General features: G+C 45.3%; 7 protein-coding genes and 1 long non-coding RNA gene across 16 annotated transcripts; 4 read left to right on the plus strand and 4 right to left on the minus strand.

Moving 5' to 3' along the window:
* Window positions 1-25: 25 nt before the first annotated feature.
* On the minus strand, window positions 26-4,434 carry LOC109534702 (O-glucosyltransferase rumi homolog). Of its 2 annotated transcripts, none has more exons than XM_019900457.2 (6): window positions 4,198-4,434; window positions 3,974-4,142; window positions 3,794-3,923; window positions 3,578-3,734; window positions 3,325-3,518; window positions 26-1,399 (listed from the first exon to the last, which is right to left on the minus strand). In XM_019900457.2, the coding sequence occupies exons 1-6, from the start codon at window positions 4,337-4,339 to the stop codon at window positions 974-976; spliced, it is 1,218 nt and encodes a 405-aa protein (XP_019756016.2). In that variant the 5' UTR covers window positions 4,340-4,434; the 3' UTR covers window positions 26-973. The 2 variants fall into 2 exon arrangements, with proteins under 2 accessions (XP_019756016.2, XP_019756015.2); XM_019900456.2 differs by having other exon boundaries at window positions 3,974-4,145; window positions 4,198-4,433.
* LOC109534703 (mannose-1-phosphate guanyltransferase beta) lies at window positions 1,608-3,319 on the plus strand. Its single transcript, XM_019900458.2, has 2 exons — window positions 1,608-2,661; window positions 2,795-3,319. Exons 1-2 carry the CDS (start codon window positions 1,887-1,889, stop codon window positions 3,121-3,123), a joined length of 1,104 nt encoding a protein of 367 aa, XP_019756017.1. The 5' UTR covers window positions 1,608-1,886; the 3' UTR covers window positions 3,124-3,319.
* A 196-nt stretch (window positions 4,435-4,630) lies between the features above and the next one.
* LOC109534705 (protein crossbronx homolog) lies at window positions 4,631-6,581 on the plus strand. The gene is made up of 6 exons (XM_019900460.2): window positions 4,631-5,011; window positions 5,347-5,498; window positions 5,548-5,612; window positions 5,668-5,768; window positions 5,827-6,020; window positions 6,091-6,581. The coding sequence occupies exons 1-6, from the start codon at window positions 4,979-4,981 to the stop codon at window positions 6,368-6,370; spliced, it is 825 nt and encodes a 274-aa protein (XP_019756019.1). The 5' UTR covers window positions 4,631-4,978; the 3' UTR covers window positions 6,371-6,581.
* LOC109534709 (UPF0598 protein CG30010) lies at window positions 6,486-7,340 on the minus strand. The gene is made up of 2 exons (XM_019900463.2): window positions 7,110-7,340; window positions 6,486-7,065 (listed from the first exon to the last, which is right to left on the minus strand). The coding sequence occupies exons 1-2, from the start codon at window positions 7,245-7,247 to the stop codon at window positions 6,577-6,579; spliced, it is 627 nt and encodes a 208-aa protein (XP_019756022.2). The 5' UTR covers window positions 7,248-7,340; the 3' UTR covers window positions 6,486-6,576.
* Window positions 7,341-7,401: 61 nt separating this feature from the next.
* Window positions 7,402-9,738, plus strand: LOC109534710 (growth hormone-inducible transmembrane protein). Of its 3 annotated transcripts, none has more exons than XM_048662709.1 (9): window positions 7,402-7,566; window positions 7,660-7,850; window positions 7,911-8,022; window positions 8,078-8,219; window positions 8,322-8,391; window positions 8,751-8,896; window positions 8,956-9,070; window positions 9,123-9,273; window positions 9,327-9,738. In XM_048662709.1, exons 2-9 carry the CDS (start codon window positions 7,667-7,669, stop codon window positions 9,406-9,408), a joined length of 1,002 nt encoding a protein of 333 aa, XP_048518666.1. In that variant the 5' UTR covers window positions 7,402-7,566; window positions 7,660-7,666; the 3' UTR covers window positions 9,409-9,738. The 3 variants fall into 3 exon arrangements, with proteins under 3 accessions (XP_048518666.1, XP_048518664.1, XP_048518665.1); XM_048662707.1 differs by having other exon boundaries at window positions 9,508-9,738; XM_048662708.1 differs by lacking the exon at window positions 7,402-7,566 and having other exon boundaries at window positions 7,647-7,850; window positions 9,508-9,738.
* A 58-nt stretch (window positions 9,739-9,796) lies between these two features.
* LOC109534701 lies at window positions 9,797-16,567 on the minus strand. Of its 6 annotated transcripts, none has more exons than XM_019900453.2 (32): window positions 16,402-16,567; window positions 16,167-16,343; window positions 15,004-15,066; window positions 14,893-14,931; window positions 14,751-14,837; window positions 14,686-14,700; window positions 14,600-14,632; window positions 14,514-14,549; window positions 14,412-14,456; window positions 14,301-14,366; window positions 14,169-14,243; window positions 14,056-14,121; window positions 13,962-14,003; window positions 13,835-13,906; window positions 13,740-13,781; window positions 13,664-13,687; window positions 13,586-13,615; window positions 13,454-13,486; window positions 13,210-13,390; window positions 12,969-13,159; window positions 12,758-12,918; window positions 12,602-12,710; window positions 12,369-12,548; window positions 12,093-12,321; window positions 11,849-12,036; window positions 11,533-11,793; window positions 11,272-11,481; window positions 10,973-11,219; window positions 10,735-10,922; window positions 10,414-10,683; window positions 10,003-10,356; window positions 9,797-9,941 (listed from the first exon to the last, which is right to left on the minus strand). In XM_019900453.2, the coding sequence occupies exons 1-32, from the start codon at window positions 16,478-16,480 to the stop codon at window positions 9,844-9,846; spliced, it is 3,891 nt and encodes a 1,296-aa protein (XP_019756012.2). In that variant the 5' UTR covers window positions 16,481-16,567; the 3' UTR covers window positions 9,797-9,843. The 6 variants fall into 6 exon arrangements, with proteins under 6 accessions (XP_019756012.2, XP_019756011.2, XP_019756009.2 ...); XM_019900452.2 differs by having other exon boundaries at window positions 14,301-14,357; window positions 16,167-16,352; XM_019900450.2 differs by having other exon boundaries at window positions 13,664-13,684; window positions 16,167-16,352.
* Window positions 16,568-17,323: 756 nt separating this feature from the next.
* LOC109534704 (endothelial lipase) lies at window positions 17,324-18,604 on the plus strand. The gene is made up of 5 exons (XM_019900459.2): window positions 17,324-17,489; window positions 17,541-17,763; window positions 17,810-17,988; window positions 18,038-18,289; window positions 18,346-18,604. Exons 1-5 carry the CDS (start codon window positions 17,417-17,419, stop codon window positions 18,576-18,578), a joined length of 960 nt encoding a protein of 319 aa, XP_019756018.1. The 5' UTR covers window positions 17,324-17,416; the 3' UTR covers window positions 18,579-18,604.
* On the minus strand, window positions 18,500-21,127 carry LOC125503014. The gene is made up of 2 exons (XR_007280650.1): window positions 20,073-21,127; window positions 18,500-20,014 (listed from the first exon to the last, which is right to left on the minus strand). It is a non-coding gene; the product is annotated as an uncharacterized LOC125503014 (long non-coding RNA).
* Between the last annotated feature and the right edge of the window lie 3,800 nt (window positions 21,128-24,927).

A 24,927-nucleotide genomic window follows, 5' to 3' on the forward strand; every position in this document is an offset into this window, starting at 1 on the left:
TCGCGTTTAGCCAACTAAACAATAGTGAGGTTTTATAAAAGAATATATAACAATTTACAAATACAGAAGCTGCGCTGTTCTTTCCTGGCTTTCTTGGCGTTTAGCAGGCAGAAAAGCGAGGTTTTATGAAAAATATATAACAGTTCACAAATACAGAAGCGGCGTTGTTCTTTCATCAGGTTTGTCGCGTTTTGGAGACTCGACAACCATTTTTTGTATTTTCTTTATTTTTTATTAAAAACAGTGAGATTCGCTTAAAATAGGCCTAAATCAATGGCTATCAATCAAGGAATATTCTTAACTTAGTACGACTAATATAACAGAATAGGCGAATGATTCCCCCAGTTGAAAACAGCTGCATTTTACCGGGAATTATTTGCTCTATTCATATACAGACTGTCCGAAAACTGGCCTTTACATTTCGGCTGCTACACTTTGACCAACAAGCGGACTTTTGTCTCTATTATAAATATCGCCCACCAATCGCTTAGTTTCCAATATACCAGGACTAGCGGCTTTTTACATAATAACAAACAGATTTACCACTCAGAGTGTTGCAAAAACCTTTGGCCTCATTTGCGGACACACTGTACAGTAAATATACGCTTACAACTAGATTTTATTGTCACTTATTTAGACACATTGTAGTAGATATTGTTATTGTCATTATTTAGTAGATTCATCTGCTAAAAGGAGCAGAAATGGAAGAAAATGATGAAAAATCAACTACCCCAAACCTTAACTGGAAAAAACCACTAGAAAATGTAACTTTTCCTCCTTCATTGGAAGCAGAATGCAGCAAACCAAAACAGTCGATTTGGAACAATCCAGGATCTTGGTTTGACTCCAATGGCCAAATGTGTGGATTTTTAGAACCAGCAGGAACAACTGAATTGATCCAGGCTAAAGCCCACTGATAAACACACCCAGGAAATGCAAGAAATAAACCAAGAGAAAATAACACCTTGACAATCTACCCCTTAATTTCCACCAGCATTTCATCCCTTGATGGCTTAAAAGTCTGCAGACTTGCGTACTTCTTCAGCAGCTTCCGCCAGTAGCACGAAACGTCCTTCATTCGCAGATGGTTCCAGATCATTTTGTAGCCATTCTCCGCTATTTCCCTAACCACATCGTCATGGTGCGAAGCAAACTCAATCAGCTCCTGCAATTGCTCCTTGGAAGCGCTGGAATCGACTGGAATGTAATGAATCCAGGGCTTCAAAGCTGGATAGAAGAACTCCTGCCACTCATTACCCACGTGAAACACCACAGATTTACAAAGGAGAATGTGTTTGAGGCGAAAACTTGCAGCCACTCCGCGGAAGTTGAATAGGTACTTGTACTGGCAGTGTTCTTCGAAGGAGACTTCTTGGGCTGGCGCCACATGAAGAGTGTCCTGAAATAAAGAAAAAAACACTCTGCACTTGAAATAGCGCAAAACACACTGTATAACATTTTGCAGGGGCGGCACCCATTTACCAAACACCCAGTATATCTTGAAAGAGCAAACGCGCGGGTTGGGCAAGAACAGGTATACGTCCACCCGTATAGTGGGTTGCCTGCAGAACGACACTGATCTTGCCTTGTCATCAGTGACGTCTCCACTCAAAAACTCAAATAGTGAACGTCAAAACTTTAGCAACAAAACCTTGTTTTTTCTCAATTTTGCTCAAAAACAAACAAACTCTATGCAATAATCCAGCAAATTAATCATGGGCGCAGCCAGTAGTCACACAAAGCAACCGCTTTAACCTCAAATGTTGCTGTGCTGGCATAAAAACATTAGCAATCCTTATCAATTCCGCTAGTTATCCACGTAATTACAGTGCTTGATAGCTGTTAGTCACCAATTTAACTGAAGGCGCCACATAGTGAGTGAGAAAATGGGGCAACAAGACGAGGGCGGAATGAGGGCGTTGATCCTAGTGGGGGGCTACGGGACTCGACTGAGACCGCTCACTCTAAGCCGCCCCAAGCCCCTGGTGGAGTTCGCCAACAAGCCGATTCTGCTGCATCAGGTGGAAGCTTTGGTGAAAGTTGGGGTGACCGAGGTGATCCTCGCCGTGTCCTACCGGGCGGAGCAAATGGAGCAGGAGTTAGCAGAAGAAGCGAAAAAGTTGGGGGTGAAGATGATTTTCTCGCACGAGGTCGAGCCCCTTGGTACTGCCGGCCCGATTGCGCTGGCAGGCGAACACCTGACGAAGAGCGACAAGCCCTTCTTTGTCCTGAACTCGGACATAATTTGCGACTTTCCTTTTAAGAAACTGATCGATTTCCACAAGAGCCATGGCAAAGAAGGTACCATTGTGGTGACCAAAGTGGAGGAACCGTCCAAGTACGGGGTGGTGGTTTACGACGACAACAAGTGCATTGGGAGCTTCGTGGAAAAGCCCCAGGAGTTCATTTCAAATAAAATCAACGCTGGATTGTACGTGTTGAATCCCAGCGTGATCAAGCGCATCGAATTGCGACCGACGTCGATTGAAAAGGAGGTTTTTCCCAACATGGCTCAGGACAATGAACTGTTCGCTTTCGAGTTGGGCGGCTTTTGGATGGACGTGGGCCAGCCTAAGGACTTCCTCACTGGCATGTGCATGTACCTGAAACATCTCAGAACCAATGAACCTGATCGCTTGTACAATGGCCCGGGAGTTGTGGGTAGGCGAACGATTCATATATCCCTAGGCAAATGCCGCGTCAGCGTAGATTAAGAGAAAAACAGCGCGTGGCTTTTAGTGATTTGTCAGCAAACTGATCCATATTTTAATTCAATAATTCCCGTGTTTTGCAGGCAACGTCCTGGTGGATCCCACAGCTAAGATCGGCAAAAGTTGCCAAATCGGGCCCAACGTAACCATAGGCCCAGGCGTGACCATTGAAGACGGCGTTTGCATCAAGAGATCGACAGTTTTAAGGGGCGCAACCATCCGCTCCAATACCTGGCTGGAAAGTTGCATAATTGGCTGGCGATGCAGCGTGGGCCAATGGGTGAGAATGGAGGGCATTACCGTACTGGGCGAGGATGTAATTGTAAAGGACGAAACGTATATAAATGGGGGCCAAGTGCTGCCGCACAAAAATATCGGAGATTCCGTACGCACGCCACAAATTATTATGTGATATTTCTTATTCCCAGACTTTCAGTCGATTTTTCATAGTTTTAAGCTAGCAATTTGCCGCATTTGTGTGAATGTTTGTGGTAGCTGGGCGATTTTTTTTCCTTAGAAAAACCATCGCCCGATTACAATGCGTTTGTAATTACTGTCGGGGGCATTTTTCTATTGTAGAATTAATAAACTTAATGTGGCTTTGCAAACTTACCGCCTCTGACTTCCATGCCTGATTCTTTGTGTACTGGGCGTCCGCCAGTTCCGGCTTCTCGCGGGATAGCAAGATCAAAGCGTCCCGTTCCGAGCAAGTTCTGGACCCTCTGAAGAAGGCTTTGGGGATTTTTTCCTCCCACTTGGACGAGTTGCCCAGCTTTCCCAGTTCCTTCCTGTGCACATCCCAACGTCCTAAAAAAATCGACGCGCTTTACCACGCTGTTTTCTTTCTTCTTTCAGGGCGAATTTACCAATTCCCCTTGGGTAGAGGCTGATGGCCGGGCCCCCTTCCCAGAAGGCCCAGGCCGGGTACATGATGTCGTTGTACTCGCTCGTTTTGCTGAAGGAAAACACTGGACCGAAAAAGCCGTAGTTTTTGGGGATTTGCGGCCAATCCCTAGTGTTGATCTGCAAAAGTGCGGGCGTAAACCAGCTGCAAGGTAAGAGTTTTTCCACATTCCACTCACAATGAGCTCCAGGTCTGGCAGCCCTGGCGCAGCTTCGAGTAGAAAGTGCTCGATGCCCGAGCACCTGCTGGGAAACATGCAGTTTTGCTCGCGATACACTTTGTGGTTGATTACTTGGTATTTCGTGCCCCTGCAAACAACCAATTAGAACACACCAAGCTGGCATGGAAACACACTTGCTTTGCCTTCACCGACTGGATGCTACTGGCGGAAATCCCCTTTTCCTTGAACATTTTCAGGTCCTGCGAGATAACGGAGGCATGGCAGCCACATCGGTCCCGGTTGCAGGGCTTGTAGTCGCGCTGGGCGTCCGCAATCAGGTTCAGATACTTCAGATACTTGCTGTTTGCTTCTGAAAGCACCCAAGTGAGGGGGAGGTCCGGCTGGGGCCCCCTGGGCCTTACCTTTGGAATATTTGTTGACTTTCTCACTCGGGCAGTCTGGGCTGTTATTGCCGGATACGTTCGAAGGTTTAACGTGGACAGCGTGCTGTATAACCAGCAAAATCACGCACAAACGGGGCTTGAAGACGCTGAAAGGGGGCATTTTGCTCTCGTTTGTTTATATAGGTTAGGTCTTGACAATGACAGCAAGTCAGCAAGTTTAGCCTACACAGTTGCCAAGGCTCGCCGGACTTTTCTAACTGATCATTGGTTTAACGGTAACTGGGCCCCCGGAATTGAATAGTTTACAAACCGGGAATTAACTAGAAGTTTTTCTATTCCCCCAAATACCAACTATTGCATAAAATTTCGCAGAAATTTCCCTTCGGGCCTGCTTTGTATGGGGCAGTTTCCTGGCTTTGACTCAAATTTGGCCAACGTGGCCGCGTGGCTCGCCTAGGCAACGTCAGGGCGGCGCCTAATTCAACTTCAATCTTATTCAAACCCTTAGTAAACAGCCCCTTTTTACAAAAGCGCCCCCAATTTCAGCTAAATTAGGTGATAAAAGTCCAGCATTCATTGAGCCTGGGTCGAGCCCATCTCTACTCAACAGCTGATTGATGCTGCCAAACAACATTAAAATGATGAAAAGTGAGGCTGTGTGTTTAGTGAAAGTATGTGGGTTGGGAGATAAAATCGTCCTAATTATCCTTGTTATCCGGCGATAACAGCAGACAAGCACCGTTAACGATTATGTTTTACACGGAAACGAGCTGTAGGCTTTTGGTTTTGTTTTTCCAGCATGTTTTCGCCAGCGAAGAATGACTCGTCTAAGGTAAGTGGCTTTGGGGGCTCAGGCCTTCATAGGTAAAACGCTCTTAGTTGGATTGATGCCAAACGCTCGTAGTGAAAGTCTGATTCGTTAATTCTTTGCTGCCATGGGCGGGTGCAGTTAGCATTCATGCACGCAGCTGTTGCTGTATTTTCTTTGCAAGCGGATTCGTAAAGGGCCCACGGGGGGTTTTGTGGCGTTTTTTGAAAACTGTTGAAATCGTTTGCCCCAGTCCGGATTTGCCATTTGAGTTTGGCAAGCTTTTTTTGATTGGATGTACATCATTCGTTCACGTAGCTTCTCATTGTGTGTGGGTTTAAACCGTTGTGTTTCATCAGAGTGAGCCAGGAGGATCTTTTGCCAGGCAGGGCTCATTAAGACGCGTAATCCCGCCCGAAACTGACCGAGACAACCTGTTTGGCCGGCAAAATGAGGATCTTAACAACATTTTCAAGATCTATCGCCAAGAGTACATCATTTTGGCCGAATAGTAAGTAAACGCAAGCAGCGAAAACCTCTGCTGAGTGTTGGTTTTTCAGCAAAATGATCCAAACTGAAGACATTCAAGGAGTATACGTGATTCCGTCCAGAGAAAACCCCCTTAGTAAGTGCAAGCGCTGTCTGAAAGCCTCCAGTAGCTAATAATCTGTGAATTTCAGTGTGGTTTGGTGTGATTTTCGCCAGAAGCGGGCCTTACAAAGACGGTGTTTTTAGATTTACACTATTTTTAGATGATTCTTTTCCTGATTGCGAACACCCGGTAAGAGTGCGCAAAATGCGCTCCAAACGGCTTATTTTGTCGCGATTTTCTGTTGCAGAAAGTCCTGTTCCATTCAAAACTGTTACATCCTGTGATAAACCCGGAGACAAACGAGCTGAACCTATCGGGCGCGTTCCCGACTTGGAACAAAAACGAACAACACTTGTGGCAGGTTCTCAAGTACATCCAGTGGATTTTTATTAATGTGGAAGCCAGCTTAAAGCACAGTATTAACAAGGAAGCCAGTGAATTGTAAGGGTTTTTCACGAATCTTTGAACAAACACCTTAAAGTTGTTTAACTTCTCACCTTCCTTGTTTCAGATTACTCAAAAACAAAGAAGCATTTTCCGCACGAGCTCAGGAACTAGTGGAACTGAACAAGAAGCATCTTTATGATAGTCCGCCAACTGAAGACAAACACTATATAGCTTTTGAGCCGTTCAACCCCGAGCTGCACAAGAAGGAGAACATGATGGCTTTTTTGCAGGAAAAGGGCCAACGTGGCAAAGCCGGGTACTCATGGGTTTTACCGCGGCGCTTCAAACCGCTGGAAAGGCCCATCACTCCGCCCCTGGATAACGGAGTAGAGGACAGTACTTAAGTTTCCCACCCCGACCTTGTTAGGAATGTTTCTAATTGTAGATGATTACACAGAGTGCCTCAAAGGGGCGACTTTGCTTGGAATAGTTGGTTAAGGCACACAGAACAAATATCTATTTACAGCGCAATGCGCAATATTGGCTAGTTGCTTTTAATATGTATATTTTTGACTTGTTACACTGTTTTACAAAAATAAATAAGCTGATACTAAATTTCCCGGTCTTTGATGGCTGCATAGTACCAGTCCGCTTGCAAATTATACGGAACACCATTGAAAGTGAATTGGGTCGGGGGCTTGGATTCTCCATGGGCAAAAGCGAATTTGCTGCTGAATTCTATTGCCAGTTTGGAACGCAGCAGCCCTACGGATCCAGCCCTATCGGGGGCTGGATGGTACACTCGCCCCGTTTCCGGTAGCATAAAAATGCGCTCCGGCTGGAACTTAACAGTCAGCAAATCATTCGCGTGATTATGGGCCAGAAAGTGTTCACTGGACTTTTCCACCACATGAGTGAACACTATGGGGAAATCGTCGCATCGCACAAAGTTGCGCTCTTTGCCACATATGGACAGATAGGGAAATTCTGGGTACCTGTCGGTGTTGTTCTGTCTGAGCTGATTGAAGAAGAACCTCAGAAACTTCTTTTCCTTGAAGCAGGACGTGAAGTTTTTCATCCGCGAATCGTCTAGGAACAACTGAATGCCATTTTAAGGCTACACGCTCGGGCTGAATGGCTTACCATTCCCTGATGATCAATGAAATAGAAATACTCCCGCACTTTGGGCTCGGGCTCCTGCCCCTGCACGTAGGACACATTTCTAGAAAAAGCCCCCTTAAAGTGTCTTTGGAGCAGTGATGAGAGATTTTTCACGGACATTGGAGACTTAAGGACTTTGCCCTGACCTTGGAGACTGTTTCATGGCCCACATAAAAAAGGAAAGTTTATCTGTTTGTAAACAATTGATAAAACGTAACCACATTCCTCAACTTCACTCAGACTGGATTGAGGGGATGCGACAATAAGCCAGAGTGAGTGCGACCTGATGCCTCACCTCCCGTGTCAGTTGCTGACGCCATACTCACCCAAAAGAATAGACGTCAAATTTCATCCTTCATCTCAGCAAACGTTCAAAAAACGATTAAAAACTACCCTTACAAAGCTCTGAAGCATAAATTATCAGCGTCGCATTGCAAAAGTAAGTTCGGTTACAGCCCTGCAAGCTGCAGGCGTAAAGGGGGATTTTAGTGAGATTTCACAACTTTCCTAACCTCAAAGTAATTTTCCACAGCTCAAAAATGTCGCTAATGCTGGCCAGCAGGCTCTGCAGGGCCCCAGTGTTCCAACGGAGCCTCATCAATCAGTTGCCCTCTCGTGCCGTGGCTAGAACCTATGCAAATGAGGGCCGAGATGCTGTAGCCAGAGAGGCCAGACGCAAGGCTACTCTAAAAGAACGGGCAATGGCCCCTTCAAGCGGCACTGGTAGGTCTGCGACCCATGCTTTGCGGGCCTGATTTTGCTAATTGCGGCTGTTGGTTACAGCTTTTAATATCGGAAAAGGGGCTGTCGCTGGAGGCTCTGTTCTGGGTATCGGAGCCCTGTGCTACTACGGGCTTTCTTCTGGCTCTGGCGCCAGTGCCTTAGAGCAATCCCAGTAGGTGCTGGTTAATCAATGATTAGTTTGTGATATTTATCGGGTTTTTCTTCAGTATGTGGCCGCAGTATGTGAGGGACCGCATCAAGTCCACGTATTTCTACTTTGGCAGTTCTATCGCTGTTACGGCTGCTAGCGCTGCTGCCGCCTTCAGATCCCCGGCCATCATGAACATTGTGGCCAGAAATGGGTTTGTGGTAAGTCCAGATATTGATTATTTGCCGCACCTTATACAGACAATAACTTATTTATGTTTTTTTTACGATGGTTCATTTAATAGAATTCTCGATTTCTTCCAGGGCATTGCCATCAGTTTGGTGGCAATCATCGGCACTGGAATGCTGGCTCAAAGCCTAGAATACTCTCCAGGTACTACCAGGCTTTTCTAGTAATAAAATCCGGTAATTGTCCAGGAAATCCGGTGCTTTTTAACTCTGAGRGCCCCCACTTGCGCTACGCGCTCCAAAATAATCGATACTGTTAAAGCATGTTGCCGAATTGCCCGCGACTTGGCTAGTTTTTTCGGGCAATATCTCATGGGAATTRACTTTCACYTACTACTTTTGCTGAAAATTAGTAGAAAACGRCAATTTCGCGAAAAATCTCCACGAAAAATCKGYGTCTTGTATTGTGATTTTCYATGCGTGAATACAAAGGCCTGCGAGCGCCGGATTTCCTATACCATTAYCATGAACGGAACCSATTYAACAATTCCATGAATGTTGCAGGCTTCGGCCCYAAACAGATGGCTTGGCTGCTTCACGCAGGTGTAATGGGGGCCATGGTGGCGCCCYTATGCTTCCTAGGGGGCCCCATCCTGATCAGGGCCGCTTGGTATACGGCTGGCGTGGTTGGGGGCCTCAGCACGATTGCAGTGAGTTGTAGAACCAGCGAAAAATTGCCCTTAGCATTGATTCATTTAATGCCTTCCAGGTATGCGCCCCGAATGACACTTTTCTCTACATGGGAGGGCCTCTGGCTATGGGATTGGGCGTTGTTTTCTGCAGTTCCATTGGTTCGATGTTTCTGCCTCCCACTACCGCTTTAGGTGAGTTTAATTGGCCTACTGGGGTTGGATGATCGTAAATTGGGGGTTTTAGGCGCCGGTCTTTATTCGATCTCCCTCTATGGCGGTTTGCTGCTGTTCTCCGCCTTTTTGCTGTACGACACTCAGAGGATTGTGGTGCAAGCCGAACGGTATCCCGCCCAGCCCGAGTACCAAGGAGTGAAGCCCTATGATCCGATAAACAAGTAAGTTGTTTTGGGTTTTTGGCCGCAATTAGTGGCAGGTGAACCTGTTTTAGTGCTATCTCGATTTATCTGGATACTCTGAATTTATTTATCCGAATTGCTATGATGTTGGGCATGGGCGAGCGCTCGAAATAATTAAATAAGCCCCAATTAGGCAGGTTTACGCGCTTGGGTTTGGCAATTTTTTGTTTCCTCATCGGTGATTTGATGCTTATTCACCTTGTTTGATTCTAGCGCCATTTCCATCTACTTGGACACTCTGAACATCTTCATCCGCATTGCCACCATGCTGGCCATGGGACAAAACCGGCGCAAATAAACAGTTTTTCCGATTTTCTGTTAAAATACATATTTGATGCGTACATCTAAGTTATTTTTTGGCTGTGAGTGTTGGATATATGGTCTGAAGAATGACAGGTTTTACCTACGATAAAGAAAGTCAATAAAGTGACTAGTTACTGGTTATAAAGTGAGTTTTTTCGCCAATTAAACCCGCAATCTCCTAGTCATTGAAACCAGATGATTCCTAATAGCTGTTTATTGGCGCTTGCATTAAAACTTTCATAGGCTCTAAGCGCTGCGCGAACTGTTGAAGTTGCTGCGCAAAGTGTAAGTGTTTACTGTCTGCTGTGGCTCCCCCTGGATTTGTATGATTTCGGTGAACGTTTCTGGAACGAGTTGTTTTATGAACAGTCCATTCTCTCAGGGATTATTAAGTGAGTAACTCACCAACTGCGGTCGGGACATTGATCTGATAGACATCGATATATCCAGCAGGCGCGCGATCGCCGGTGTCTGCCTGCAAATCGACGCCGCCCGCCTCAGGAGCCACAATCTCATTGGCAGTCTGCGCAGCAATTCGCTCCGCCGGCTTAAGGTAGGGCTCCGTCAGCTCCGTTTTTAGATAGTAAACGCCTGGCTGGCCGTTTTCGAAGAAGAACCCAAAGTCCGCGAACGTTGCATCGGCCACAAACACCAGCTTGCCCACCTCTTCGTACCTCACTCCGATGGCCATGTCCCGGATATCCAGGGAGAGGATGAAGAGCTGCACGGCTCTGTAGTGGGCGCAAAGATGGTCTCCACCTGGAACACCCAAGTTATCCTCCCTTGAACCACTAGAGCGCAAGCCATAAAAGATACCACTGCATCCAGGCTGCACCAAGCCTCCATTGATGTAGTAGTCAATGGACCCAATGGGGGCGGTGAATCCATGCACCAGGATGTTGCTGTGATACACGTCGACGTGCTGAGCATCGAGAGCCGCCAGCCTGGATTGCTCAGCCACTTCCGGGTGCTCGAACATGGGCCTGGCCGGATCCAGAGCGCTGATTCTAGCCACTTGGTTGCCTCCATTCTCGCCTTGAAGCTGCTTGCCGATGAACCCAGCAATGTGGGCGCCAATGGAGAACCCTAGACACTCCATCAAGCATTCCAGCAACCACCCCGAAAGAAACTACCCACCAATTATATGCAGGTTGGATGGCAGAAGGCCCACTTCCAGCAGAAACTGGGCAGCGAAGCTGCCAATTGCTCGGGAATAACTGGCGGAAGCAGCATAGGTTTGGGCCTTGTACATGCTCCAGTCCAGCCTCATTAGCACTGCTTGATCCCCGGTTGTTTTGAGGATCTTGTCCGCTAGCGCCAGGCTCCTGGAACAACCTCAATTACCCCCGCTCGTTTGTAAAAGCGCCTCCAGTACCAATCATCATCGTTCAAATACTCCCCATCCACTATGAGGTAGGTGGGAGTCGGCGCGCTCAAGTTGAGCAGTTTCCTCAACAGCCCCACCAGCTGCGGATGTCTTCGGCTGAAGTAAATCGTGGTAACCTGGGCTGCAGCCCCTTGAACCTGCTGGATGTGAAGTACAATACCAGATATGGCCTCCACTAGTTGAACTGGGGGCCAATTGTTGGCCACCATGGGAAGATCGGCGATTTCCAGAGGGGCTGGCAAAGAAACAACTGGGTTCTCCCATCCGTTAACACTTCACCGCTGTACCTTGATTAATCGGCAGGAGTTGATCAACCACATAAACCCGCGAGCTCTGGGTGGAGGACGGCAGCAAGTTGAAGCCAACCACTACGTTGGAGTCGCCAGTTCGGACGGCTTGGGGCCCTTGGAGTTCTCCCTCATATGCCAGCACTTGGCTGGAGATGGACGCCAGGTAGTACTCAACGGCCTTCAAGTGGGAGCAGCTATCCACATTGTCTGGAAGCAGTTCAGAGTTGATTGGGACATTCCAGTTCACAGTCTCTTTACCGGTCTGGATGCAATCGGGCTGCTCAGCGCCGCCGAACATGTAGATATCGTAATGTCCTAGCGGTTGCAGGATGCCCAAGCTTCGGGTGTTTGTGTGGATGACCTGGACTATGGTGGCCTGGAGCTGGGAGAGCTGCGCTTGCGGCGAGTTCTCCCACATGCGGGCCTCTGGATCCAAGCCAGTTATCCTGCTCAGCTCCTGGCCATCGGCTGCTGCCAGCGCCCCGACCATTCCAGCCACATGGGCGCTGGTGGAGAAGCCTGAAAACACCAGAAGCTGCAATAAAATAAATTCGTCCTGCTCCGCAGAACTTGCCAATCATCTCCGTCAGTCCCAGAGGAACGTTGTTAATTTTCAGGAAACCGTAGACGGTCTCAGCCACCAAGTGGGAGAAGGCATTCACAGTGAAGACATAGGAGGGATACACATGGGGCGACCAATCAACAATGAGCACGTACTTCGGGCCGGGGGCGCCTAGCAGGGCCTGCTTCATGGGCTCCGCCCTGCAATCCCCAACTTTAATGCATTTGGCGGTTTAAGGAGGTTTGTTGGGCCTCACCATTGGCCACGGGGCTGTTCGGTCAGAATAACGAAAACCTCCCCCAAAGGGTTTGCAAGCAAAAACTCCCCCAGGTTGGGATCGGGTTGGTCGACTGCCAGCGTTATCTCAGACCCATCGGTTCTTTGCCCCATCAGTATCATGTTGGCGACATTGCGCCCGGGGAATTGCGATTTATCCACCGATGGATAGTTTTCCACGGTTTCCATTGGCCAGGACTCTGGGGGCACTGAAACTCACCATAAGAAGTAGAAAGATCGAAGGTTGAAACCTTACAAGACTGGGGAACGCCCTGTTCATCGGTCAGCAGGTGGAACACGCCAGCGACGCCACTGGGAACATCGAGGGGGAAGCCCCAAAGCAGCTCATTGGTCAAATCGTTGGTGACCAGCACTGGGCGCAGTCGGTAGGCGCGGATGAAAATCTCGATGGCGGCTTCATGCGAGCACTGGGCATCTGCCCAAACAAACACCTTTACCAACACAGTTTTAAAAAACCCGAATAGTTACCTCCTCCACACCAGATTTGCCCATTTTCCGGCTGATTTACATAGACGTCAATGGTCCCAATGGGTTGACCATAACCGATTTGAACAGTTTCCGTATGAATGACCAGAACCTGCAAAAAACCTGCCAAAGACGCCCTAAAAACCTTGCAAAACTCACCGTTGAAGCATCCGATCTGCTCAGGCGATGCTCCACGTCCACAACATCCGTGTAGAGGAGCCCGGTGGGGTTGAGGGCGATGATCCTGTAGACGGTTGCGCCCTGCATGCTCTCAGTTAGTTTGCCGATGTATCCAGCGATGTGGGCGCTGGTTCCAAACGCTGTAAAGTGTAGCTGTAGCAGAAGAACTAATCCCACAATAAATAGCTACCCAGAATAGTAAGCCGTTCTAGTGGAACTTGCAACTGCAAAATCATCGCATTGAGTTGCCTGGCGACTTCAAAGCTGTACTCTACAGTGACGGTGTAGTCGCTGAAGACATATTTCGACCAATCGACTACTAGCACCAAGGTGGGGCTTTCTGGATCGTGGCTGGAGAAGATCTCCTTCACTTCCTGGGGCCTGAAACCATTCAAGAAGCAAAAAAGGCCAGGGGAGATGGATTTGCTTACCATGTGGGTTTGCTGGTTTCCTCAGCGGTGATCACAATGACGATTTGCCCGTCTGGATGCTCTTGCAGCCAAGCGTCTACTTCTACTCCTATTTCTGCGCTCTGCGCAATGGATCTGCTTATGAGCCCTTCACTTTGATCCAGCGTTATCGTCACCAGGTCCACACTTTGCGGCTCTGGATCTAGATCAAGAGCAAACGAGCTTGGTTAGAACAGGGCACAAACCCTCCAAGCCTGTTATTCACCTGGATTTGGTGCCACTGCATCCTGAGGTGACTCTGCCAACATTCAGCAGATGCAATAAGAGCTCTAAAGTACTTACCAGGCTCCAAAGGTTCTGCTGAAAAAAAGCTTGCTGATTCCCATCCCCAACTTACCTGGTTGGATTATCTCGGTCTCTGTAACATCTGGAACAAAGCGGGTTATTTACGCAGGTTTGAACCGAAGACGCTTACCAGTCTGTGCGGGTTCTGATGCTGCTGCAAAATTCATTAACTGCAGCCAGTTCAAAGGAAAATTACTGTTGCTTACCTTCCTTGATGGTCACGCGGTTGTAGTCAATGGGGGGATCAACTGGAAAACCACAAAAACTAGAGCAAAAGTGAAAGTTGTTCAATGTTCCTCACCCATGGGCTCCAGTGGGGCTTCAGAGCCTTGATCCGGAGCAAAAGGATCGAGTCCTGGCAAGGGGATGAGGTCTGAAACACGCATTGGAAAACTGTTCCAGTCTAATTCAACCTCCCTCAAACTTACCATCAGTTGGTCGATTGGCTTGGTTGGGGTTCCACTGGGGCTCTGCAGGAGACCTCACTTAATTCCCCTTACTCCCTTAATCAACTTTGCTTACCTGGGCCCCAAGGGCGATCATTCTCGCTTGCATCGTCTGTGCTCTCTGCGGGAAAACTTGGAGGACCTAAAGAGGCAGCTTTGGCCACAGTCCCGATGCTATTTTACGCTTACCTGAAGGCACTGTGGAAGGACCGAGAGGATACCAATCAAAGGCTGGCCTGGATTGAAGCGGAATCCAGTAGGGAGCTGCAAAAGAACCTGCTAGAGCCTCTCTGAAAGCTCGCCATTATTGGAAATGCTTACCTGGGCGAGGAACGATGTTCTGCGGATAAGGAGGCTGACCAGGTGGAGCTTGTGGGGCTGAAATCACTGAATCACTCGAGACCTTGCAGGGAAACTTACCCGCGGACTTACCTGGCCACATCGCCTGCCCATTGGGATGCCCTGGTTGAGGTCCAGCTGGAAAGTTGCAATTAGCGCTTCCACTGGAAGAATTGGTAAGTTCCAGTGACTTACCTAAAGGCCAAGCAAGCGGCGGTCTCCAAGAAGGCGCTGGAACAAACTGGTTACCAAGCGAAATGTTTGGGCCTACCTGCGCTTACCTGTAGCTGGGTAGGGGTTCCAGTACTGGGGCCCTGAAACATCATGAACTGTTCCGGACTAATCAACATAAAACTGTTGAACTTACCGGCTCTTTGGGGATCTGAAACAATAAACTTGAGGTTTTTCTCTAGGTTGATGTGGAAAGCTCACCTGAAGACTGCTGAGGAGCGTCTACGGGCCGTGTAGTTCCATCTGGAAGCGGGCCTTCCTGGGGATTAATAGGAGTCCAATTGCTGTCTGGAAAAGTTTAGGCTTTACGGTACAACTGCAGGGAAAAAGCACTGGCGCTTACTTGGAGGCTCGAGAGGGGGCGGAAATTGAGGAGACCCATCTGGAAAACACATAGTTAGTCTGGAGGCCTCAAATTTTTAAAGCAGAGTTGGTGTTGAATGCGTGGTATTACCTGGAAACATTGAAAGCTGTTTGAGGTGTACAGAAGATGGATCAGGTTTAGTTGGTGGTGCATCTGGAAGTGCAGTGTAATGTTAGAGGGTTGAGTGCGCCTCAAACGGCAAGTGAGTTAAAGAGCTCCAGAGAAGGAACCCTCAGGGTTCCAGGCGTTGTACAAGAGCGAACAGAAGTTGTCAAACCTGGGTCTGGAACGTGAAAGGGGGCCCAATTTTTGAGGTTTTATGCGCATTGCTGGGACTCAAAATTTGAGGCGATTTTGCCCAAGAAGGTTCAAAGGAGAGATCGGGAAATTTTCTGGCAGCCAACTTGCTCAAGAGGCTACAGGGCCATTGAACCATGACCGGTTGAGTGAAAATGGCTGCAACTTTGAACATGAGTAGCTTCCAAGCTACCTAGGAACTTGGAATTTTTGCGTCATTTAGCCGGTGCCTTAAGGAAGAAATCTGGAGAATTTCATGCAGTTCGATCAGGCCAAAGAGTCCCCAAAAGCCACGAAACCTTGGGCTGTTAGCCGAAGATCGTAAAATTGTCTAAGAGGGTTTCACTTCGCAACCAAACACTTGGAAGACTTGAATTTTCCAGAGCCCCGAAGAAGCTGAAAAGTTTGTGCAAGTCGAAGAATCTGGGAATGAAGCGAAGTGCTTGAAGTTGCGCCTGTGCCTGTTAAGCGTAGATGGCCACACCTTGGTAAGCGACGTTTCCAGCAGCAGTTTCAAAACCAATCACTTGAGAAGCTGCAAATTTAACTTTAAGCAATTTTAACCGCTAGAAGAATGTGCAAAGAAGAAATCCTGAAGGTTTTATGGAAATCAAAGCATTCAGCGCTTGCACAGGAGCTGAAGAACTTCAGGCTGCTGAAAAAACCACTTCTATTAAGCCTTCCTCCATCTGTAGCTTTAAAACGAATCGCCTGCCAAAGCTTCACAAATTCTGGAAAACTCGTCGCAATCCAAGAGCGCTAAGAGCCAACATCAACCGTTAAAAGTGAACGCGTTAAGCGTAAAAAGCTCCAGGTTGGTAAGAGAGGTACTTCATGCCTTCACGTGCAAAATCTCTGGATGGTTTACATTGAAAGCACTGGAAATGTGAGGCTGTATGCTGACAAAGCTTGGGCGTAACGTTCTATCGAAGAATTTTGGCTGGAAAACTGCTTACCGCAAGAAGGTGGAGGAGTTTGCAGCTGGAGCCGGATGATCTGCTGGATGGCCGGCAAATCGTACTGGATCGGCCCTCCAGAGTCGCACTGATCTCCAATCTGATCACTCCAGTGAACCTGCTTTGCAATGACCATCCTGGAAGGGGTGTCCATGGAACAAAGCGTCCCGTCCGATCCTAAATCACCTGGAAACGATCCTGAACTGTTAAAGAAAATGAACCAACGCAGCTTTACCATTCCCGAAATATCCATTGTCGCCTCCACAGCTAAAGCACAGCACCAGGCTCTCGATGAAGTAGCTGTTCACATGCATTTTCTGGATCTTCGAATGGCCACAGCTACACTGAAGCGGTGCCAGCAATGCTGCGTTTTACGCTGATTGAATGTTTTTATGTCGCATTGTTTCGGCCACCGAATAACGCAATTCCGCTTTATGGGCCGATTTTTTTAATGGGTTTTCAATTAATGCGAGAAATTGCCATGGATTATGGACGCGATATCGCTTTAATGATGAAACACAAACACACACACACAGGTCTGGTGTGCTAAATGCTATTGGTCGGGGCTAATTGCCAAATAATGGGTTTTTTGCTTCAAATTCCAAATTGTTTTATCAATTTCATGTGGAAGCGTGGACGCTTCCACATGTTTGGCCGCTTTTTCGGGCGCCATCCTTTGATCCAATTACAGAGCGAAAGTAAAGGCGGGTTTTGTTCTCGATTGCTTGGAGCATTAATAGGAGAAGCCGGAAAAATTATAATTGCGCGCTAGAAGGAATGGTGGGACGCTAATCGATCCCAGGTTTAATGGAGATTCTTAGAAAACCTCCAGGTTTGGACGCACCAAACCGCTTCTCACCGGTGTTTTTTTTGCAAATCTGTGGCTCAATAGTCCGCTGAAAACCTTGACCCAGCGCCTCAAATGGGGCGTCGTTCAATTAAGATCCTGTCGAGGTTAGTTGAGCGATTGTGCTCTTCAAAACTTGAAAAGTCTAGCAACGTCAAACATGCATAGGTAGGTACAAAAAAATAACAGAAATCTAGGGCGAAAGCTGGAAGCGAAGCTTCCTCACTTTCAAACCCCGATTCCGTTTACAAAACCGCAAAATGATTAAAACGAAAACCAATTTCGCCCGCCAATAAAACCCGAGAAAACAATGGGTATTTAAACAAAACCCACTTTGACTAACCATCGATAAAATCCTGGTGCACTCACAACTTGGTCGCCTGTTTTCGGTGTTTTCTCGACCATGTCTCCTATTTTGTGGTGGATTTGCGCCCTCCTGAGCTGCGGGTGGGCGCACGAAGGCGCCCCCGATGCCGGTAAGTCCTCAATGCGCCCGAAAAGCCAATCCCTCCAAAACCCCTCCGCAGCCTACGAGCAGAAGAAGAAATCCAGTGAAGCGACCATGAGGTTTGCCAACGTGGATTTCCTCTCCAAAGAAGAGACGCTGGTGCAGGTCTTCCTCTATCGGGAGCCCAAGACTGGCATGTTGGTGTCGCATGAAAAGCGCGAGTTTGTCCTACAGCAGGTGGACCCTACCGCCAAGACTTATGTGATGTTCAACGGACATCCTAGCAGGGACTCCACTAAACCGTTAGTATCTCTGGGGGTTGAGGAACAATAGTAGATGGCTTTCCAGATATTTTGCCCTCAGAACGGCCCTCTTCCAAGAAGGGCCTGCCAACATTTTCTTCGTCTACATCGACTGGACGAAGCACTCGATCACGTTTGCTGATGCCCTTGACCTGGCCGAGTCGCTTGGGCAGCACGTTGGGGAGATCCTCATCAGCTTCGAAGTGCAGAATCCTCAATTTATTGGTGAGTGTGCGCCTGGCAGCCCAATCAGTTCTGGACAGAGGATTTTTAGCCCACTGTGCTGGAGCGGAGGTGGCCACCTCGGTGGCTAAATACCTCAACGGAAGACTGGCGACAAAAGTGCCCAGAATGACTGTTTTCGACCCCTACATCACCAATCGCACCAAATTGAACTTTGTGGGCGACTTTGCGGACTTTGTGGACGTTTACCATGCGGGGATTTACGTGCCAGCCTTTCCCCCGATTGGGACGGTAGATTTCTATCCAAATGCTGGCACTGAGCAGCCAGGATGTCAAAGCACTAGTCAGTTCTTCAGCTCTTGCGCCCTTTTCACCCTGGTCTACTGAGCACAGTTTCAGATGAGCAGAAGACGTTCCTTTGCCACCACAGGCGATCCATCTACCTCTACACCGAGTCCATTCTTCAAGGCGTCAACGCTTTGGAGGCCAACTACGACCTGGGCGAGTCAAACGTCCAGGTTCTGGATGAGCCGAGGCTCGCCCCATTTGGGCACAGCGCCAATCCAGGAGTTGAGGGCGTTTTCTATTTGCCCACTTTTGGACAGTCGCCTTTTCTGATGAATTATTTCTAGTTTGCAATTAAAGGGTTTGTCGCTGACGCGCTGTTTTAGTTTGGGTTCGTTTTCTCTTCGGCTTGGGAGGATTTTACCAGAAATAGCTGGAAAATTGGTCGGGGAAAAGGGGTTTCGAAAAATCCTGGGGTTGAGTCAACCCACCTTTTGAATAGGTTCCTCAGCTCTGAAGATGCTTGCGAAACGTCTGGAAAAAATTGACATGACAGAATTCAGGAGTTTTTTGAAAACATTAAAAGTTTGAAGACTTTTACAAAGTAAAACGAGACGTTGCCCATTTTTTTTAGCTAGAAAAATAGGCAAACATTCTCAGGTTCAATTGAAGAAAGGGCAATTTTTCAAAGGCTTCTGCTTTGTATGTGGCAAAAGTTGCGCATTTACTGTCTCAGAAACCAGCGCAACTGACGATTGAACTTGAGAAACTCAACATTTTGCAGCCTCGCTGAGACAATTGGGGAGAATGAATAGTTGAAAAAGATGCTCGTGGAAGTGTCCTAAAATCGCGTTTTTCAATGATGAAGTCAATCAAGCTGTAGTTTAAGGCGAGAAGATTAAGCAGCGAACGGAACGAACCTTGACGAATTTCAACAAGCAATCAAAGACGGCGTAAATTATGCAATTGAAGATGTAGAAGACTAAAAAAGTGACTGTAGTCAAGGCTGGTTTAAATTGTGTAGCTTTCGCATAAAAGCTTGGGTCAGAAGGTGAAGAAGATTAGACGAGAAGGATACTAAAGAAGTGGACGTTCGCGAACAGAGCAAAGCTCGGCGAACCTAAACGAGCGATTTTTGCAGTAAAAAGTGGCGAATTGTAAAAAAACTTTTGCGTACGATTGTTGCAATCAAAAGGTTCATTTTTCTCACATTTTGGGACTAAAAAAAAATATTCAACGAGCTTTGAAAAATGAGCAAAGTTAGTCAGTTTCTATTGTCTAACTGGAGATTTTTAAAGAACTTTGGTTGTATATGGTGCGAACCTTGAAACAAATAGAATAGGAATTCTTTGCTGTTTGGAAGAAATATCAAATTTTTCCGTAAACTTTACATTTATTTTTCTTGGTGGCGGGCACGCTGAAAGTGGTGGCAATTTTTTGCTTTTTGCTTTTTGTAGAGGAAAGTCGGTGCTATTAACGCCAGTAGTTTCAAAGTTGAGTGACCATCAGGCAATTTTGGAGGAATTTTCAAACGTACACTAGTTAATTTATTGATTTTGACGATAAATTGGCCGAAATTTTACGTTTTTTAAGGCAATAAAACAGTGTTTGACCCAGAAAAGCCAAAAAGTGTCTTCACATATCGCCTCCAACACATCGTAAATATCACGTAGAAAAGCAGCGGGAATTATTTCTAGTTTGCAATTAAATTGTTTGTTGCTGATGCGCTGTTTTAGTTTGGGTTCGTTTTCTCTTCGGCTTGGGAGGATTTTACCAGAAATAGCTGGAAAATTGGTCGGGGAAAAGGGGTTTCGAAAAATCCTGGGGTTGAGTCAACCCACCTTTTGAATAGGTTCCTCAGCTCTGAAGATGCTTGCGAAACGTCTGGAAAAAATTGACATGACAGAATTCAGGAGTTTTTTGAAAACATTAAAAGTTTGAAGACTTTTACAAAGTAAAACGAGACGTTGCCCATTTTTTTTAGCTAGAAAAATAGGCAAACATTCTCAGGTTCAATTGAAGAAAGGGCAATTTTTCAAAGGCTTCTGCTTTGTATGTGGCAAAAGTTGCGCATTTACTGTCTCAGAAACCAGCGCAACTGACGATTGAACTTGAGAAACTCAACATTTTGCAGCCTCGCTGAGACAATTGGGGAGAATGAATAGTTGAAAAAGATGCTCGTGGAAGTGTCCTAAAATCGCGTTTTTCAATGATGAAGTCAATCAAGCTGTAGTTTAAGGCGAGAAGATTAAGCAGCGAACGGAACGAACCTTGACGAATTTCAACAAGCAATCAAAGACGGCGTAAATTATGCAATTGAAGATGTAGAAGACTAAAAAAGTGACTGTAGTCAAGGCTGGTTTAAATTGTGTAGCTTTCGCATAAACGCTTGGGTCAGAAGGTGAAGAAGATCAGACGAGAAGTGGACGTTCGCGAACAGAGCAAAGCTCGGCGAACCTAAACGAGCGATTTTTGCAGTAAAAAGTGGCGAATTGTAAGAAAACGTTTGCGTACGATTGTTGCAATCAAAAGGTTCATTTTTCTCACATTTTGGGACTAAAAAAAATGTTCAACGAATTTTGAAAAATGAGCAAAGTTAGTCAGTTTCTATTGTCCAACTGGGGATTTTTAAAGAACTTTGGTTTTATATGGTGCGAACCTTGAAACAAATAGGAATTCTTTGCTGCTTGGAAGAAATGTCAAATTTTTCCGTAAACTTTACATTTATTTTTCTTGGTGGCGGGCACCCGGAAAGTGGTAGCAACTCGCTTCGAAAGCCCATATCTCATAAACCCAGGGAACCAGAATTTTGCGCCTTTTTGCGTTTTGTAGAGGAAAGTCGGTGCTATTAATGCCAGTAGTTTAAAAGTTGAGTGATCATCAGGCAATTTTGGAGGAATTTTCAAACGTAAACTAGTTAATTTATTGATTTTGACGATAAATTGGCACAAATTTTACGTTTTTTAAGGCAAAAAGCAGTCTTTGACCCAGAAAAGCCTAAAAGTGTCTTCACATATCGCCTCCAACACATCGTAAATATCACGTAGAAAAGAGCGGCATTTATAATAGTCAAAAAATCCATCTAAGATTCGTCTGGATGAATTGGAGCGCGACCAATAGCCGCTGGCCAAATGATCCGTGAACATTGAAAAGTTGGCCCATAAAGTGAATTATTCGCCATTACAACTAATTGACTTTACGGTGATTTAATCTGCCAACAAGTGATTCTTTGCTGGGGTCATTTTTTTTGCGACCGTTTGTCACGATCGCTCGTGCCCAACTCTGCCATGTTGGAAAATTAGCGAAGCATGCGAGAGAAAAAAACGATTGTTTATCGATAGTCGAGAGTGTTCCAAGAAAAAAAATGTACAGTTAAAGAAACGCAGACAGACGAGCAGAAGAGAGCAGAAAAAATGGTTTTTCCTGACGATGTTTCGGTTGGCAGTATCTGCAACATCTGAATTTGTCGTTGACCAGTTCTGCAAAATATGATTGCTAAGAAACTGTTTCTTCCACACCGTTAATTGTGGATAAATTGTGCAGAAAAAGTTCCGKATCAAGTTTGTGTGAATTTTGSCAACATTTAAAGTCTGTGTCTCACTTTAGCTCATTTCRAAGTTAGTTTTARGATTTTAACATGTTTGYTGTAGGTAGACACAATACTTTGATTAAGTCCTAAGTTTYCATTTTGTCTAGATTAGCTCTGATGATTCTTTTAAGAAWTTTTTTGTTAAGAAAAGATCGTATTTGTTTCTAGACCATCCTTTACCCAGCGATAATTTGCTATTTGTTGTCGAATTTTCGAGTTTCTACTTGCTGTAGTTTARCAGCTATAGATTTATTCAGCGACAGAGCGCGTATTTATGTGAAGACGTTCATTTTTACCCAGTGCTTGCCCCGCAAGAAAAATCTAGATTTTGTTTGATCACTTTTTTTAAAAGAGAACAGACAACTAAAGATCCAGATTACTCAGAACACATGATGCTATAAAGCCGTATACTCTTTTTCGATCTGGGCTACTTGATATTACTCCTAGATGGATTTAAAATTTGACCAATATTTGCGGCGTAGTGGACATGAAATCTTTTGTTTCGTGTAAATGAAAAATTTTGCAAAAAATCTCAAAGTTTTGAAACGAAATTGTCTACAATGCTTTGTGAAACTATCAAGTTTCTATTTGTTCTAGATTGGTATTGACGATTTTTATACCATCGCTTACCCAGCAGCAAAAATCAGGAGTAGGTACTAGAGATTTCTACTAGATTTTCAAGGGTTTTGGACTAAACTATATACCTTCTCTTGTAAGATTTTCAAGTTTCCGGTTGCTCTCAATTAGCACYTAGGATTTTTTTAAGCAGAGCGCTTATTTATGATGTGTGCGTTTTCCCCGCACCAAAAATCAAGAATTTTTGTGATTTTCATAAAACAATTTGCAAGGCAAGTTTCTACTTGTTTTAGTTTAACACTGACACTGTTTTTAAACACAGCTCGTATTTATTATTGGACTATGGTTTACCCAGCAGTAAGAAATTAGGATTTCCGGCGATTGCCCAAAAATATTTAAGAGTTTTAAGCTGAAGTATCTGCTAAATTCGTTGAAGCTTTGAGGTGTCTCCTTGCTACACATTAGCACCTACAATTTTTTTTGACACAGCGCGCATTAATGAGTGAACGTTTATGTGTAGCCCAAATTTGACCCTGCAGGAAAAAATAACTTTTCGTGAGATTTTCATAAAACTTGCAGAGTAGTGAGAAGGAAAGGTTTGCAATGCTTCGTGAAACTCTTCAATGTTTACTTGCTCTACATTTGCACTGACAATTTTTTTCAACAGAGCGCGTATTGATTTTTAGACTATCGTCTATTCAGTAGTTAAAAATCGCATGAAAGTTCCAGTAGTTTAAAGAAACGCTAACGTTTATCCAGCTATTAGCCAGCAGGAAAAAGTAGAACTTTCTTGCATTATCGATGAAATCTTCACAATTTGAGACGCAAGAGTTTAACATGTTAGCTGTATATACAATACTTTGATTAACTTTGAAGTTTTCATTTTCTCTTGATTAGCACTGATGAATTTTTTTAAGCAGAGAGCGTATATATTTCTGGGCCATCCTCTGCCCTGCAAAAAGTTGCACTCAGGAATTTGCTATTTGTTGTGGAATTTTCAAGTTTCTACTTTCTGTAGATTAGCAAAAATTCATTGCAACGAAACTGGTTAAACTACACTTCTCGGTGTACAAAAATTAATTTTGCCAAAACCAACTGAGTTGCCCAGCTAGTTTTTGCGCAATTTCAAAGAGAAAATCTTGCACATCAGCTCGGTTGAGTTCCATTTGATTGGGGAAATTGGATAATTTCTGGCAATTTTTGAAAACTTGTCCCTGAAACAGTAAAATCGACTTTATTGACTCCAGCAACTCTGTTTCCAAAAACTGATTATTGAAAACTTGTTAAAGCAGCGAGTAGATTTTAGTGCGATTTTCATCAGCAAAGGGTGCACTAAAGCTTAGTTAAGTTGCATTGTCATGAAACATTTTATTAAAACACCAGTTAAAACTGGCTTTATACGGTACATTGACTAATTAATCAAATGCTCAAAATCCATCGCGGCATTTTGGGTCCGTGTTAGGGGCAAATTAAAAAAATGATAATCTTAATTAGAATCTCGAGTAATTGTAGTATTATTACACCTTAACGGAAATCGTCAATAACCTATAGATGGAAGAAACAAATTTATTAAATTATGGCAGGAAAGCGTTTGGGTGGAATGATTGGCACTTCTCTAGATTAGAACGATGTTGGTTCGAGGACGGATCGTTAATATGCCATCAATTATCCACGCACAATGCCCGGGATTTTCCATCTAGATCTAGAGGATTTTTGAAAAACTTTGGCCCAGCAGGCCGTAGTTCTAGAATGTTGGCGTTATATAACAGCGTTTTGGATCGTTAACTGGCGCGATTTATACGCCGATTGGCCAATGCAAATGTATGGTAACATTTTACGGCCGGCAATGTTATTAAAAGGTTTCTGTTTATTTTATTCGGAATTACAAAAGATTATTGATATTAATTAAAAGCCCTGAATCAAACGGTTGCGCCACTTTAATGGGTTTTCGGTTGGCGCGTTTCGCAATCGCGATTTCATGCGGAAAATGTCGATAGTGTTTAGGTGAAATTGCCCCCATTATTGAAGAGGCCAATTAAAGGGCTTCGTGCGGCCAAACTGGCCATGCGACGCCCACCGATAATGATTGTTCTTAAGTCGTCGAACGAACAGTAAATGAAGACGTTCATCAAGATTTGCTGACCAGTTGCGGAAATTTATTGGCCCCGATTCCCGGCTCCCTTTTTAACGAGATCTTTTTGAATAATTTCGACCGAAAATCCTCCTATTTGCTTCATTTTTAATGCATCCGATTAAATACGACATGCAAATGCCCGCCGGTTAACGCAATTTATCAGCTGAACGGTTCAAACTAGTCAATATCGAGCAGATCCGCAAACTGGCATGTTTATCGACCACTTTTTCTGTCTTTGAATATTAATTATGCAAATGCTTTACATTGTATAATTAATTTTTCCATCCAGGATTAGACGCGTTTCTGTGTCTAAGTGGGTTTTGAGAATGTTAAATTAACAATCTTGCAATTTATTGTGGAAAAACTTCCGACATTTTCCTCAATAGCTCTCAAGCTT

This window comes from Dendroctonus ponderosae, unplaced genomic scaffold, assembly GCF_020466585.1.
Source record: "Dendroctonus ponderosae isolate FM_Combo_2020 unplaced genomic scaffold, Dpon_F_20191213v2 Dpon_F_20191213_11, whole genome shotgun sequence".
Classification (NCBI taxonomy): domain Eukaryota; kingdom Metazoa; phylum Arthropoda; class Insecta; order Coleoptera; family Curculionidae; genus Dendroctonus; species Dendroctonus ponderosae.

Bases quoted from the DNA above. Each gene is read 5' to 3' on its own strand.
- LOC109534703 (XM_019900458.2), top strand. From the start codon at position 1,887: ATGGGGCAACAAGACGAGGGCGGAATGAGGGCGTTGATCCTAGTGGGG. The intron at 2,662-2,794 runs GTAGGCGAACGA...CGTGTTTTGCAG, and splicing joins CAATGGCCCGGGAGTTGTGG to GCAACGTCCTGGTGGATCCC.
- LOC109534702 (XM_019900456.2), bottom strand. From the start codon at position 4,339: ATGCCCCCTTTCAGCGTCTTCAAGCCCCGTTTGTGCGTGATTTTGCTG. The intron at 4,146-4,197 runs GTAAGGCCCAGG...GGGTGCTTTCAG, and splicing joins AGTCAACAAATATTCCAAAG to AAGCAAACAGCAAGTATCTG. The intron at 3,924-3,973 runs GCAAGTGTGTTT...GGTTGTTTGCAG, and splicing joins ATCCAGTCGGTGAAGGCAAA to GGGCACGAAATACCAAGTAA.
- LOC109534705 (XM_019900460.2), top strand. From the start codon at position 4,979: ATGTTTTCGCCAGCGAAGAATGACTCGTCTAAG. The intron at 5,012-5,346 runs GTAAGTGGCTTT...GTGTTTCATCAG, and splicing joins CGAAGAATGACTCGTCTAAG to AGTGAGCCAGGAGGATCTTT. The intron at 5,499-5,547 runs GTAAGTAAACGC...TTGGTTTTTCAG, and splicing joins TACATCATTTTGGCCGAATA to CAAAATGATCCAAACTGAAG.
- LOC109534709 (XM_019900463.2), bottom strand. From the start codon at position 7,247: ATGTCCGTGAAAAATCTCTCATCACTGCTCCAAAGACACTTTAAGGGG. The intron at 7,066-7,109 runs GTAAGCCATTCA...AATGGCATTCAG, and splicing joins TCATTGATCATCAGGGAATG to TTGTTCCTAGACGATTCGCG.
- LOC109534701 (XM_019900449.2), bottom strand. From the start codon at position 16,480: ATGCATGTGAACAGCTACTTCATCGAGAGCCTGGTGCTGTGCTTTAGC. The intron at 13,907-13,961 runs GTAAGTTTGAGG...TGCGTGTTTCAG, and splicing joins AGCCAATCGACCAACTGATG to ACCTCATCCCCTTGCCAGGA. The intron at 12,037-12,092 runs GTGAGGCCCAAC...TGGGGATTGCAG, and splicing joins GAACAGCCCCGTGGCCAATG to GGCGGAGCCCATGAAGCAGG.
- LOC109534704 (XM_019900459.2), top strand. From the start codon at position 17,417: ATGTCTCCTATTTTGTGGTGGATTTGCGCCCTCCTGAGCTGCGGGTGG. The intron at 17,989-18,037 runs GTGAGTGTGCGC...GAGGATTTTTAG, and splicing joins GCAGAATCCTCAATTTATTG to CCCACTGTGCTGGAGCGGAG. The intron at 18,290-18,345 runs GTCAGTTCTTCA...GCACAGTTTCAG, and splicing joins GCCAGGATGTCAAAGCACTA to ATGAGCAGAAGACGTTCCTT.